General features: G+C 32.5%; 2 protein-coding genes across 4 annotated transcripts; one reads left to right on the top strand and one right to left on the bottom strand.

The window, feature by feature from the left end:
- Positions 1-90: 90 nt before the first annotated feature.
- On the top strand, positions 91-4,128 carry LOC134245033 (DNA-directed RNA polymerase III subunit RPC7-like). Of its 3 annotated transcripts, none has more exons than XM_062727279.1 (6): positions 91-231; positions 1,557-1,673; positions 1,945-2,137; positions 2,357-2,484; positions 3,179-3,304; positions 3,619-4,127. In XM_062727279.1, the coding sequence occupies exons 2-6, from the start codon at positions 1,557-1,559 to the stop codon at positions 3,703-3,705; spliced, it is 651 nt and encodes a 216-aa protein (XP_062583263.1). In that variant the 5' UTR covers positions 91-231; the 3' UTR covers positions 3,706-4,127. The 3 variants fall into 3 exon arrangements, with proteins under 3 accessions (XP_062583263.1, XP_062583265.1, XP_062583264.1); XM_062727281.1 differs by lacking the exon at positions 91-231 and adding an exon at positions 289-331 and having other exon boundaries at positions 3,619-4,128; XM_062727280.1 differs by lacking the exon at positions 91-231 and adding an exon at positions 572-600 and having other exon boundaries at positions 3,619-4,128.
- Positions 4,129-6,573: 2,445 nt separating this feature from the next.
- Positions 6,574-15,754, bottom strand: LOC134245045 (ubiquitin-like protein 7). Its single transcript, XM_062727297.1, is given in 11 exon segments — positions 6,574-6,810; positions 6,915-6,998; positions 7,422-7,448; positions 7,451-7,501; positions 7,597-7,664; positions 8,456-8,556; positions 8,810-8,867; positions 9,548-9,632; positions 10,266-10,345; positions 11,024-11,143; positions 15,566-15,754. Coding segments are annotated over 11 exon segments (957 nt in total). The 5' UTR covers positions 15,708-15,754; the 3' UTR covers positions 6,574-6,669.
- Between the last annotated feature and the right edge of the window lie 72 nt (positions 15,755-15,826).

The following is a 15,826-nucleotide window of genomic DNA, read 5'->3' as shown; positions in this document are numbered from 1 at the left end:
TTTCACTTGTAAGTTGACATGAACAAGTTGAATAGATTCATTTACATAATTAGATCTCCCTAGACACAAAGTGAAAGTAGGAAATTGAGCCCGATGTATATTAGACACTCATGGCCATGCTACATGTATATAGTTTATTAAGGTTTATGTGGATTCCGATTTGTATCTAAGTGTTAGATATTTGTTAAATAAAATTTTCCTGGTGTTTGGGTTGGAATCCTTTCGACATTGGTAGGTATAGGACTTATCTTATAATCTACAGCTCACTTTCATATCACTGTTCATATGGTGAAATCACGTGTAATACCTAGTTCTAATAAACCAAGGACAAGTAAGTGTACATGTAGGTATTAACCAATGACTGTTTATAGTAGGTATTTTTAAATTTTTTATGGAAATATTGGAAAGTGACTTATCTTGTTATTTTATGGAGAAATCTTAAATTGCTCTTGATGTAAACTATCTTGTTGACCATAGCTGACCTCCTTTAGAATTTCATTCAAGAAGTAACTGTATGGTCACAAATTTAAGGCTATATATAGCCCTAAATTTTTTTAAAGAAAAATTTTAGTCTAAAGTCTCTCAAGGAGGCACAATTTGGTAAGTGATTTTTACATGTGTAACGGGATTAGAGGTGAAAAAGATTGGATTCGAACTCAGGGCTGAGGCCCCTTGAATCTCCAGTCAGATACTTTATCTACTGAGCTATCTGGCCAGCAGGGATGGCACTCATCTGACCATCACACATTTCTCCCTCTTCCCAGGCAGGCCTCTCACCTGTCACTTCCAGGGCATGGCATGGCACCAACTGGGGATAGGAGAAAAATGCAGTGGGCCAGACCAGGATTTGAACCAGGGCCTCATGAATCTCCAATCAGGTGCTTTACGAACTGAGTTATCTGGCCACTGACAATAGAACACATCTGACTGCCACACATGCATTGTTTTCAAAAAGAGTTATAAGTTCAATATTATTATCACTGCACCAAGGTGCAATGTTTTGTACATGCTGAAAAAATAATACTGTGTATGTTTAAGAAAAAAGTGTGATAAAATAGCTAAATCAAGCCACTCTGAATAGCTTAATAAAGCTGTATAGCAAAATAAATCAAGAGATTGTGCCAGACCAATTGTATTCATATCAGTCTCTTTAATACTCTAATAGGAGAGGAGAAAGATGCAGTAGACCAGACCAAGGTTCAAACCAAGTCTTGAATAGAAAATCTACACTGGAGATGCAATTTGATGCATGATTTTTTTTATGCATTGTTATCAGATATTCAGAACAGTATAAAGTTTAAAACTTTCACAGCAGCTAATTTTGACTTTCTTAGTTGCTGAAAAATTGCACAGCATGATTTAAGAAAAAGTTTGATTGTTAAATCAGGCTTTTCTGATCGAAAAGCTTAGTTAAGCTTTATAGCTAATTCAAGAGATTAAGCCTGACCTGTAGAAGTCACTATTTTTATATGTGTAAATAACTTACAACTTTGATAATGGTAACACTACTTAAGTTAATTGTTTAATCATTGTTAAAAGTGAAATATTTCTTTCAGATGGCTGGTAGAGGAAGAGGCAGAGGAAAAAATGTTTCTTTCAATGTAGAAGCTTTAGGATTTGGGAGAGGGGAAGCCCTACCAGGCCCCATCTCTCAGCCACCACCACTGTTTCCAGTAATACAATTTTCATTTTTTAAATTTTTTTCTTACATAGATCTATCATCATGAATTCATGATCATGTCTGTATTTGTTTCTAATATTTATCAAAATGGAAGATAACATGTAAAAGTTAATTAAATTGTGAACAAAATGATTGAGATGGAAATAGTCTCAAAGTATACATGTACAATTGATAGTGCCCATAATGTGTACTGATCCTTTTTATAATAATAGATGTATAGTTTTACAAAAGATGATCCTTAAAAATGCTTCTTATTACATTAGACTGCTGAGTTCAAGCCAATTCCATTTGAACAAAGTGAAGAGTTTGACTATATGTTGGCTTTGAAGCAGGAGTTTCTCGGAAACATTCGCAAATCTCCATTTTACCTTCAAGCAGCAAACAAGAAGAAGGATATTGAGAGGTACTCGGATAAATACCAGGTTATAACAGAAGTCAATGGAAAATGGAAGCCAGGTATCAACAATAGGTTTTATTGAACAAATAAGAAAGCATATTGGTCTGCATATTAATTTTGACATTGTATTCTATTAATATTTAGCCACAAAGAAAACTGGAAAACAAAATTTCAGGAATTTATGAAACAATTGAACTAAGATTTACTCTTCTGAAGGAACAGATATTTGACTGTAAAATTTGAATGTGTACTGATTTGGACAAATTCACAATTTTCAGATTGGAGAAGACTTCCAGCTGAACTAAAACCAAAATTGCCAAGGAAAACAAAGCTCAAAATTAAACCAACAGTAAAGGTGAAATCAAAGTCCAAACCCAGCACAGTAGATGTATCCAAGACATTAGAGGTAAGCAAGAATGATGCATGCATAAGGAATTAAATATCTGATACAGATATATTACTCACATGACAGAGTTATGTATTAACTGTGACTTACACAAGGTCACTGTTGCATGAGAATTACCCTTATTTTCATTGAGTCATCTGAGCCACTCAGGTTACCTATTGTTTCTATCCATTGGCGTGTGATGATTCAATTTTTTTTGAACATTTTCAGCTTCCTCTCTGGAACAAATAAACCAATTTCAACAAATTAATAGAGAATCTTTGGGCAGAGTTGGACAAAACCTTTGAATTTCATCACCCCTCTCCCCCCTCCCCCTTGGGCCTGAGGGATGGGGCCAAAACCATAAAAAATAATTCAAATTTTGTAAAATCTTTTTCTCTGCTTATGGACATCAAGCAGTCAAAATGTTGTCATGGTTATAACATACAATGAGTCCTTTATCTAAATTGTAAAATTCATGGCCCCAGGGGTTCAGGAGGTAGAGTAGAGCTTTCTTGATAATCATGGTGAATTCCTTGAAAATCCTCTCCTCTGCTCCTGGGTATTGTTTAAACAAACTAAGGTCAAGGTTATGATAAGCATGGATGGCTCTTTCAAAATTTTGAAATTCATGATTGCCCTGTGTATGGAGGTTATGTGAAAGATGGGAGGCTCTATTGAAAGTGTAATATCATTGAAAATCTATTTGACTCAGGAGCTTGAGAAAACTGAGGTGGAAGAGAAGGATGAAGAGGAAGAGGAAGAAGAAGGAGGGAAAAAAGAGGAAGGCACCGTGGAGGAGGAGGATGAAGAGGTTTATGATGAGGAAGATATTGAGGAGGTAGGATTATAACTTACAAGGTCATTTATTAAAATTCTTATAAAACAGTGTTGAGCGTTTTTGTTTTTTTCAGTAACAACATTTTTAATATATTATCTATTTTTATACCATTAAAGAATGCTGTTGCTAGGTTTTATTAGATTGAAACTTCAATGTGATATCATAAACATATTATACAAGTAAACCAATTTCTCTATCTTACAATATGTTTATTAATAAATATACTTTGCACTGATAGGTTTTATTTATCAAACTGGCATGGCATTGGATACACAAAATTTCCATCTTCAGTGGTCTGATTTTTTCTGTTACAGGAGACAGACTACATTCTGTCATACTTTGACAATGGTGAGGAGTATGGTAATGATGATGATGATGCAGATGAAGGCCCAGTCTACTGAGGGAAGGTAGATTTCTCAACTGTTCATCGAGAGGAAAGGGAGATAGAATTTACTGAGCAGAAAGGGATAAAACTCTACAATTTACTGAGCGGAAAGAGAAAAAACTCTACTATTTACCAAGAGAAAAGGGATAAAACTCTACAGTCTACCAAGAGGAAAGGGAAGAAACTCTTGAGTTTATTGAAAGGAAAGGGAGGAAACTATTCAGCTCAGTGAGGAGAGAGGACATAGAGAGGAAAATATTTACCTGGTGCTAAACTTCTCTTGACTTAATGACATGGAAAAAGAATATTTTATGAATAACAGTTATACACTTGTAAATCGTTAAACAAAATGTCCTGCCCAGTGATGCTGCGTTATTGAGATGCTTTATTCATAATAGACATCGTTAAGTGCATTGGTAGAACAACACTTCATATCATGAAATAAACTGCTTATTAAAAGTGTTAGTGAACAATAAAATTGTTATCAAATCTAATGTTTTCCATGTCTCTTTTAGTTTGGAAAAGCTATGAGGCAAGTGTTTGATTTTCAGTTACAATTAACTGTAGATGCACTAATATTCCTGGGGATAAAAGTTCACTGATTTGACAGTTAAAATAGTTTCATTGGCATTTAATTTTTGTGTTTTGAAAGTAACCCTATTCAATATATACCGGTAGTCACTTCAAATTTCGTGTTGAATTTAATTTTGTTGATATTAATTGTTAACAACAAAAGAACTATATGCGGTATATTGCATATGTTTGCCCCCACAAAAGTCAAATTTTGAAAACTTCCTGAAATGTGCTGAATTCAATAAATTGTACGAGAAATATAAGTTAACAGAAAATATTATAGTTCCAGAGCAGTGTATTCACAATTTCTGTTTTTATGACGTCACAAACTAGTCCGATTTTATATCCTTTTTCAGAAAGAGGACAAAATGGACAAAATTTCAACAATTTAAGCTTTAAAATTTATAGAGCGCATGTGTGTTCAGGAACAATATTGACATATTTCATTGATATTATCATTCTACACATTATATCAAAATATTTATCCTGAACACACATGCGCTCGGTGACTTTTATTTAAAATATCGACGAAATATGTACATTGTTCTGCAAAATTCATAAAAAACTGAAATTTACGTCATATTTGTGACGTCATTACGTACATATGATGTCATTACTTATGAAATTATTCAGTGCTTTGAAGTCAGCATATACTCCCCTGTTTAAGGACTTAATTAAATATTACTCCATCAAAGTTTGATTTGGGGGGGCAAATGTTGGTTAATAACCGCATATAGTTCTTTAATCCCCAATGGACATCTGTGCTTTTGCAGTATAATTTTTCCCATCCTTCTGCTGTAAATTGTATTTTTCAGGCAGTATTTTTGCAATAGAATTGGTAGATATATACATGTAAGGGGTGTTAAGAAAGTTCGTTCCGGGATGAAATATTTTCAAATTTTGCTAACCTTTCTTCATCATGAATATATATATACTTGTAAGGGATGTTAAGAAAGTTCATTCCGGGATGAAATATTTTCAACCCCCCCTCCGACCCAGGGGGCATAAAAAAATAACCATTTTGCTAGATGCACCTTTCTTCATCATGAATATATATATACTTGGATCATTCAAAGTACTGCTTAAACTAAAGAGAGGAATTTTCAAGTCTGACAAAATCACAAGAATGTGCTTTAGATTTATAGCAATTCATTTCTAGCAGGGAATTCATACTACCCATAGTCCTCTGCGTCTCCGCACACAGAGACGGTTTGGTACAAACGAACTCTGGCGGAAGTTTGGCAGGGAATTATGGGATTTTTCTTCCAAATGGAAATATAAATGACATCTTTAAAGCACCCGAATGAAAGAAATGCTGGTCATTTTGAGTGAAAATAAAGAATAATTTACTTTTGTTTCTTCCTAGCTTATCTTGCTTCAGACAAGCTGATGACCGTAGGTATAAGAACGATATATCACTTTTCAAAAGAATAGGTTTGTCATTTTGAAGATTTTCACAGATTTGATAATTTTTGCTAAGTATTTGGAAGGATGTTTTGACCTGTGTGCTTAATATTTGTCACAAATATGCGGCATCACTAATTGTTCTGAACAGACATCACCTGTTTTAATGCCTGCTCTCCCCGTATTGATTCAACAAAAGACAGTTAAAACCTTATCAGTAGCAAGAATAGACTGTAAACATGAAATATCACAAATTGTAAATATCTTCTCGTCATATTTCTTTTTGAAAATAAAATAAAAATTTGGAATGAACTTTCTTAACACCCTTTAGTTAGAATTTGATGCACTGTTGTGCTGGAGTTTCAGATCAAGTTTCTGTGTTATGGTCTTCAGAAAATTTATTTCTAACTTAAGAATGACTAAAAAGTGAAAACCCTATAAATTTTATTTTTATGTTGCATTGGATTGCCAGTGGTGGATTGTAAATTTAACTTGAACTTGGCACTTCGGTCCTTTAAGCAGTGACGAATCATTTTTTGTGCCAGTTCCTACTGCAACATGGGACCTGTGTCTGAAGGACCAGCCTCCTGGTCTCTGATGGAATTTTAAACCAGTGATGCAGGGATCAATTCCATACTTTGCAACGCTAAAACGTTCAGACCACTGCCCTGTATAGGCAACTTGCAAAGAGTGAAACATTTATACAGCAGTCACAAAAAAACATCTGTGCACTTCCTTGGGTGAATATTGGTATATATTTGTGGGAAAAATTATACCACATACAACACATCATATGATCAGCTTTTCCCTCATCTGTGCACTTCCTTGGGCTGAATATTGTTATATATTTGTGGGAAAAAAACTATATTAAGTAGAAATATGTTCACAACAATTTATTGTGAAGTAAAAACATACACATTCATATAAATATATTGCTTGCAAATTTTACTTCACATTTAAAGACAAAAATCAAGATTTTGTTTTCATTAATACTATCTGATCATTAAAACTGTCCATCCCCAAACAACATATCAAGTGCTGCCTGAAGGTCCCCTCCTGTGGCCTGTAAAGCTCGCCTAGCTAAAGCCTCATCTGTGATTCCCATGTCTCTCAGCTGCTGTAGCTGAGTCTGTAGAATGGGGCCCTAAATAAAACAGAATATATTAACTTAAAGAAATTGTTTTGTTATAAAAGGTGCTGTCACAAATGTGATTTATTATTTGTCTGAATGTAATGCTTTTAGTTTACCTCATTGGTTGACTCCTGGGCTTGCCTGATGGCTTGTTGGAAGAAATCTGCTGTTATTGCACCAGGTAAGATGTTAGGCAATGGCTACAATAAACAAATAAACTGAGTTTTCATTATCTAATTTAAAAAAAAAAAAAAAAAAACTTTTTATGCAGTCAAAAATTTTCCATGATTTTACCCCAGTATACTTGAGGTACAGTTAAGGAATATAGTATATCATCTATGAAATCCACACAATTTTCTACCAATGAATATTATGATTGCCTTGATCCCATGGAAAAAAAGTATATTTACAGTACAAAATATTGGTTATACATGTATTAAGAAATTTATTCTCATCACATTTGTTGGATTTCAGACCATTTTTACACTGTAAGATGTTTGATAAAATCACATATTTCACTCTTCAATCTTATTTTTCATTGATATACATTTAGAGAGTATTTTAACATAAACAAGTTCTATCAATTCTTTCTTTATCTCATTGCTCGGCTCTGATTGACCTACTTGACTGGTGGCTCCCCTGGTGAGACCCCTGTGGCTGAGGCTAAGGCCGCTGCTAACTGTGAGGCTGTGATTCCACCAGACTAAAAAAATTAGTATTAATTAAAGAATGGCTGTTGAATTTATAAATATTCAATGATATTTTGATGGAAAGCAGATACATGTACATAGTACATACACTGGGACCAGGTCTGTTAGCTATTGAGTCATCTTCATCATCAGACATTTGATCCAGGTAGAATGACCCTGCAAAAATTTCATCAAAAGTATACACTTGATTAGTTTCATAAATCAATAAAGTATGATATACTTTAGACAGAACTAATAACAAGCTGATGCTTAAACAATTTTTAAAGTTCATATTGATTTGTTACTTTTTTTTCAGTCAATGCCTTATCTGATGTGTTTTTATGCCCAGTTAATCAAAGAATCGTGTGCAAGGAATTTCATAAACCACATGTATATTTCTTGTGACAAGACCTTCCTTTGGGTACCAACATTTTTTATTCATGATTGTGACTTTGAGATTCAGCTAAATTTGAAGAAACTTAAACCTTGCTTTTATACAAAGTTGCTGCTAGGAGTTACCTATTTCACTACTGCAATACTTGGGACAAGACCTTTCCTTTGATTCCATTATATTTTTTTTTACCTCAGGACATTGATCTTTAAGTATGAACTACATTTTGAAAACAGGGCACGGTGGGCATCAGTGTTTCATAAACACATCTACCTACCTAACAGCTACCTACCCCAGGGGATGGCAAATCCCACTGCCTGATGCCCAGGGCTTATCAACCACTTGTTCGCAGACAAATAAATAAATAAAATCAACATTTAAGCCATAGATTTAAAACTGGGCATAGGGGCTTGCATGATCTACTCAATATTTGTCTTCCTTTTTTTTTTTGAAATATTTATAAATGCATTATTAGTTTATGGTAGGGCAAGCAAAAATTCAGGTAGGGCAAGGGAATTTTGACCTTGTACTTGCCCTTGGACAAGTGCCTTAAAAATCTATTTGTCAGCCCCTGTACCTGTAGTAATTCTATCTGAATCTCGACCAGAGCCCTCTTCATTCACCATCTGACAAACCGTCATGGCTGCTTGTCCAAAAGCTGGGTGTTTGTTTACCACTCTGCAAAATAAATAAAAAAATACGGTTAATAAAATTAAACTAGCATTCTGCAGTAAAAACCTTAACAAGGAATATTTGAGAATCATTTCAGCCCCATCATACCTTAAATGAAATATTTACTTATACATTGTATACTTATCAATTATATATTCATGTATGTATATTTTTATGTACAGGTGTACATTTTTTTTTTTTATTGAATAATCCAAGCAAATCTGATTTGAGACCAGTGTCAGTTATATAAAGTACCTACTCTTTTATGTTTTCAGGATGAGCCAAAATAGCTAAAAGTTCTTGATCCTGTAACATGGCTGAAAAGTAGAATAAAAAGTAGGTAAAAAAAAACAAAAGTGTCATGAGTAGCTAACTATGACTAAATACATAATTAATCATTGTAAAACACACACACACACACAAAACAAAAATAAATTTTTTTTTTAGAAATTTCTGATGAGACTGTAGCATTACAGGTTTGTAATTCCATTTACTAGTGGGTTTACATTTACACAATTATGTTTTACATTGTCTTTTAACTCTTTTCCCTCTAATGCATTTATAACATATACCTTTACCCCCTGTAATTATCCATCAGCGTTTAAGCATAAAATTATCATGCAAGCAAATCAATTGATCATTGTCATGAAATAAAAAAAATGACATTTATTCCTTATATTTACATGCTCTTGATTCCTCCAATCCATGTGCTCTAAGCCCCCCTTTTGTCTCTATTTGTCCCGCCCCGCACGTGATTTTTTTTTTTACCATGCCTATCGATTATCCAGAAGATATATTTAGAAATAAAGTACATTTACTGTTTGAAATTTTATCTCGGACAAAGAAATTGGAAATGTATATACATGTATTCCGTTTTAACAAGTATGTGTATAATTTGATATCATGAAAATAATCAACATAAATAAATTTCCACATTTACTCTATGTGAAAGTATGCTTTAGATGTGTAACAAATCAATTTGGTGCTTTTAACTTACACAGAGCAACAGGATCATTCTCCAGTCCCGGAGTGGCAGATATCAAACGCTCCAATGCCTCTGGACTATTTAAGATCCTTTCTATCTGAAATTGACAACTACGGTATTTGAATTTCTTACTCAGTTGCTGATTAGCTTGTTGTTGCCCTATTGTCAAAAATCTCATTCTTCCAAGGAATTATAAATACCGTAACTAGTTAACTGCCAAAATTTTCATATATGAGCAGCGTTGTCCCTAAGAACTGAAGAAGAAGGGGACTTCAGTAGAGGGGAGTCTGGGGTTCCTCCAATAACATGGAGTAAAGGGGAAATACCAGAATAACCGTGGGATTACATCATTATAGGTGGGGAAAATCCGAAATTCCCTGGCCCCTGGGTTTTAGGGACAACTTGTATGAGGCCATCGATGAAAAATTGTTTCTTTGTCCTCTATCGACAGACTGACTAAAATGGCTCGACACAAAACATTTTTTTTTAACATTCCAAGAATCGATATAATATTGTATCATTTTATTCCTGAATTTTCTCATCCTGTCAACATATATGCTGAAATTTTCTGAAAAAAACACAACAGATTTTCCACCTATTTACTGACCTAATTTTTCACCTTGAGTCAGGTGAGGGCAAACAAACATCATTTTAAAGATGGTCTGGAATGCAGAATTTCTATAATATACATTATTTTTACATAAAGAAATGAATAATAAATTTCACTCACAGTGTTTTTACATGAAGGATTTAACAATGCTGATTGTAAAGTCACTACCAACTGTCTCATAGCCATGTCAGACATCTTTTCTGAAAAAAATAATAAAGAAAAAATTTAGAAAATTTGGCCATAACCATATCTTACTTGTCCTTTCAAAGAAATTACTATTTGTAATAACCATGGCAACAATAATAAACAAAAAAAAAGAAACAACAAATATGATTATGTATCTGAGTATAGTCTACTAGAAAGTTTAATTGAATCTGACAAAACATGTAGGAAAAGAAAGGAATTTGACATAAATTTCTATATTACATGTATTTAGTAATCTTAGCAACATTGTTAATTGAAATTAAAAACCATTTCAATGTATTTTGTAATTTAGTGTAGTCTACTTTTGCAAAGAGTTTGGTTAAAATAACACTAGAACCATGAAAACTTTTGATTTTTTAAAGACATTTAATAAATTTCACCAAAAATGTCTAATCCTAGTAACTATGGCAACAGCATTTATTTAAATCAAAAATTGAAAAACAAAATTGTGTAACTCTGAGTAATACACTTATATTTATTTATCTAGGCCTTATCATATCAATATCAATCATTTATATCAAATATTGATAACAAATGTGCATAAAATTAAGTCAATGATTTGGTTTATACTAATTCATCATCTCCAAGGAGAATACACTGTATGTAAGTTAATACTTTACAAATACTGTACTCTGTTGTCAGACCAGCTCCAGAGAATCTGAAGCTATTTGTACCTGGTGATTTTGTTGGCTCCTTTTTGTACTTTTTGACCAGATACAAGGTAACTCCATCTCTCAATCCATATGTATCCAAAGGCTTTTGTTCATCTAAACACTGTCCACAGTAGATTACCTCTGTTGAAGCAGAAAATTTAAGACATAAAATGATGATGACAAAAGACAGCAATATCAAACATAAACATTTTTATTATCACATTTTTCATTTAATATAATTTTTGTAAAATTTTCAACATAAATATTTAAAAATTTTGCTCCATAAATGAATTGACTTTATCTCCATTTTAAATTTTTGTTGATGTTAATTCTTGATATTTACTGTACATGATAGGAAACACTTTAAGATTTGACTTTTTTGAAAAGAATTAAAGAATTAACATATTCGCCTATATCATGTATATGGTATGTATGTAAAATATCATTTACATTTACACAGTTAACAACTGTTTCAAAAACATGGAATATGGAATTATTTTAATAAAAAAAAATAATGTCTTGATGTCTTTATATAAAAAATATTTAAGCTTTACTTACATTTTCTAATAAATATATCTATTCAGCTTTATACTATAATAGTACTGTAGAAGCACAAATTTTCGTGGGGATAAAATTTCGTTGATTTGTCATCAAAAATAGTTTCATGGGCATTCAATTTCATTGTTTTGAGAGTAAGCCTTTTCAATATATAGTCATATAAAATTTCGTGTGGGATTTAATTTTGTTGATAATTGTTATATAACAACGAAATAAATGAAATTTAATTCCCCATGAATATTTGTGCTTTTACAGTATGTACAAATGTAATGAATCATAATATAAATTCTTGATCCTTAAGAACAAGTTTTGGAGAAACCAAACTATATATCAACCATGAAAGAATGGGTGGACTTAACTGGCCAGAGAAAATGCCGTAAATTAAGTTGCATAAAATGTTTATTTTTTTCCATCATATAAAATTAAACCCCCGATATCTTAACCGTGTATTCATCTTTACCGTGTATTCATGGTACAAATGGGAATTTAAAACACTCTTTTCTGGGTAAACTAAATGAATATCGAAGGCATGGTGCCTGAAGATTTCTTTAATATCAATAGATAATCAGGGTCACACATTTTTCATCGACTGAATACATAGTCAGCGCATGTTTGTCGGCTGTTCTTAAGAAAACTGTAGTTGTATATTGAACAAAATAATGTCATATTTAACGGAGAAGTGCCGACAAACGTGCGCTCATATTGAATTTAACAAAAAAAGTGTTCAAGACAAACTTCTCCCTTCCATTGTTATGACTGCGATTGACCTATTAAATATTATAATTCATCACGTGATGTCCACCTGCTAGTGTACTCGTGAAAGCAGTTACATATTGTATTCTTCTACCTGACCTTGTTCTAAATCATATCTTTGAGCATCTTTGGTTGCACTTTTCAGAATTTAGCAAATTAAATTTTGTTTTAATTTTGCGTGTCATCACACTTTTTCAATAATATCATATTGACATCGCTGTAATATGTTAAACACGTATTTGAATTTTTGGAAAGAGAGAGAGAGGGATAGAGAGAGAGATGTCAACAATGACACCGATCGATAGCCCCGCCTCCTATAAATATTGATTATGTGACCTAAAAACCACTCCGGGTACAAGTCAAATTCCGGAAGACAACACTTATGTATCACTGCTTCAACTTTGATACATGGCAACAGGGCATTGATTTTGTACAAATGTTCCACCCAATATAACCAAGTATACGTAGCTCTTTCCATTGCTTGTCATATATTTTGGATTCACTTCATTTACAGCTTGGAAGAGGAGTCACAAAGATCCAAAATAGGGCGTTAAGTTCACCCATTCTTTGTTTTACTTAGTGTGGACAAACATTACAATCAACAAAAAGTATTTAGGGCACACATTTCCCTAAAATATGAGAAGCAGATTTTATTTATCTCTCCTCGGTCTGCAGGATCGATGTACTTTTCTGTTACATCTTTAGAGTAAGGCCAGATAAAATTAATCTTTAGATTCTCATCCTAATTTGCTAAAAAATCGGGGCGGGTGGGCGGATTTTATTTCTTATTTTTTATAATTGTTGAATTGTAACATGTGTAAGTATCAACAAAACATGGACTCTTGTAAACATTTTTGTTATTATGTTAATGCTAATATGAATAGATTTTATTCTTTTCATATTCTTTTAATATCGAAAGAAGCTTCTTGCTTTAAAAAATTAAATATTTATTGTTAAGAAATTATCAAGTACACAAATACGGCACACGCCAAACAAAATGAGGTGGGGATACCAATAAATTGTGTATGCATGTCAGACTTCCCCAAATACCTTTTAGTTTTACCAACAAATCCCTCTGTTTTCTGTGAAATATCATAGATTTCCACCTTCCTAAAAAATTTGATCGTTCTTGAGACTTGAGATGTTCGACATTAAAATATGTCATATTTGCAAAATCTATAAAATATACTTTAATAAAATATTCTACTGGAAAACCTAGGCCTGAACAGTTTTAAGATTTAACATTTTCTTAGCATTCTTTAAAGTCTGCCTACGATGTTTTATTATTTTTTTCAAAGAAAAATCACACACAGCTGGAGATCATTTAAAACTTGACCAGGTGTCATTTTCCTTGTCTATTTTTACTTAGTTAAAATCTCTCTAATTTGCTCATGCCATTGATACTATCTAGATTTGTTTATGCTATTTTTTTCTTCTCTGCCTTCTCTACACTGACAAATTATCTTTTCCTTACATATTTTAAACTGCTTTTATTGCCGATTTTTCGCCATTCTTCACATGGCTCTTTTGCTATAAATAGCGACACGTGACTTTTGATACAGACGGGAGATAACTCTTAAACTTTGACCCAAATTCAATACATGGAAAATACTTTCAGCACCCAAAAATCGAAATAAAAAACACCGGGGCGGTACATTTTGCGCGGGGCGGGCGGGGATGAGAATCTAAAGATTAATTTTATCTGGCCTAAACTAGTTTTTGGTCTTAGTCATAAATTCTTTTGTAAAACAGGCTCAAGGTGATAAGTTAGAATACTCTAACTTTGTCCCAGGACAAGCCCCCCACAATTAATTATCAATCATTTTAACAACAGCAAGTTCTATCTAGCAGGTCCAGATCACTAAACTTAATTTACACAACACCTTATTTCCACAAGATAGAAATTTACTCTATCTTACACAAAATTTTCTGTCAAAAATGACTGCTCTATATAAACTTTGGCAATTAATACTAATAAAGTAGTATACATAAGAATGATATTTTCGTGAGCACATTGTCTGACATAATTATTTGAGAAATAAGGTATCATTTCTAAACATCTATCGGGATATAAATACAGTGTTTTAAGTAGTTCCGGATTGCAACTAGGAAAACGCTCGCTGTATTGTTTGCGTAGGACTTAAAGTTGATTTCTAAACTGAATCAAATAGTCCTTTTCCTACCTTTTCAACCCCTAATGGCATTTTGTGAAAAATGTTACACTATATTATAAAACTCTCGTACATTAGATATAAGGGAATTCAAGCAGTTTCGAAAATTTCAAGTAGTTCCGGTTATAGCCATTTATGGAGATTATTAAATTGAAATCGTATCAAAATTCATTGTAAATGATCAATTTGTAGAGAATTCCCTACAATGAGACCTTAACATGTAATTTATATATGCATTATATGAATAAAAATATAAAGGAGAAAACATGATGTTTAAGCAAATTTATTGAAAATAAAAACATGAATTAATCTCAACATGAAGTGATCTTATGTTTCTATACACTTTCTCACCCCTTTTAAAATCAATTTAATTATTTACAAATATTTCAATGAAGAATTAAATTATATTTTTGTCCTTTTTAATTTTTTTTTTAATCTTGTATGGTGTACAAGTCCTTTGAGAAAACACCGTCCGTAGTAAATCCAGAACTACTTAAATTGGGATGTTGTGAAGATTGCTCATTATTTTGGAGATGCTTCGTAGTATTAGAAAACCCAAAATTCTTGAGAAAGCAGAAACACCAGTGTCTTATCCACACTTCACGAATTAAATGGGTACCCTTAAAAAGTTTCAAAAAACACCTACAACTTTAGAAACAGCATGTAATTTTTCTACTCAACGTAAATAAAGCGCTTCTGGTAGTAAACATTGAGCTGTTAACATGGAATGAGAGACGGACATTATGATCTTGCTTTACCGTCTAGATTTTAGACAATAAATTCAACTTCGTTTATACAAAAATTCACAAAAAACAGAAACCATTTTGTGTGTTTAATTTTCATTTTTAAACGAAAATTATCCGGAACTGCTTAAAATCCGAAACTACTTAAAGCACTGTATGGGTAGTTCAAGAGGAGATCAAATTGAAAAACAATAAATTTGTCACTGTCATAAATTGCACACTGACGTTGAAAACTCCAATAAGTTATTTTATAAATGAATAACCTTAGAATTTGACTTTTTAGCTAGTAAATGGTGTAGGTATAATTTTTGTGCAGCTGAGCACAATATCAGTCTTACCAAACTCGGTATCAGACGTTTTTATCTTCTTTGAAATTCCCTCTTTAAGCTGTTTAACTGAACCTTTAAAGTTTACAGAGTTGATCTTTAATCTCTCTGATTTCCCTGTTTCTAAACGATTACAAACTGTCACACTTGTCATTTCTGATTTTTTTTTTTTCAAAAACCGTAGACAAAATGTACACAAATTATTTCGGTTCATTTCCATATCGAAATTTTTATACTTGAGTTATCTAAATTCTACTTTCAATTTCTTCCGCA

The sequence above is a fragment of the Saccostrea cucullata genome, unplaced genomic scaffold (assembly GCF_032062105.1).
Source record: "Saccostrea cucullata isolate Sc308-1 unplaced genomic scaffold, CSIRO_AGI_Scuc_v1 ctg494, whole genome shotgun sequence".
In the NCBI taxonomy this organism is placed as follows: Eukaryota; Metazoa; Mollusca; class Bivalvia; order Ostreida; family Ostreidae; genus Saccostrea; species Saccostrea cuccullata.
This window is presented reverse-complemented; position numbering and strand designations above follow the sequence as displayed.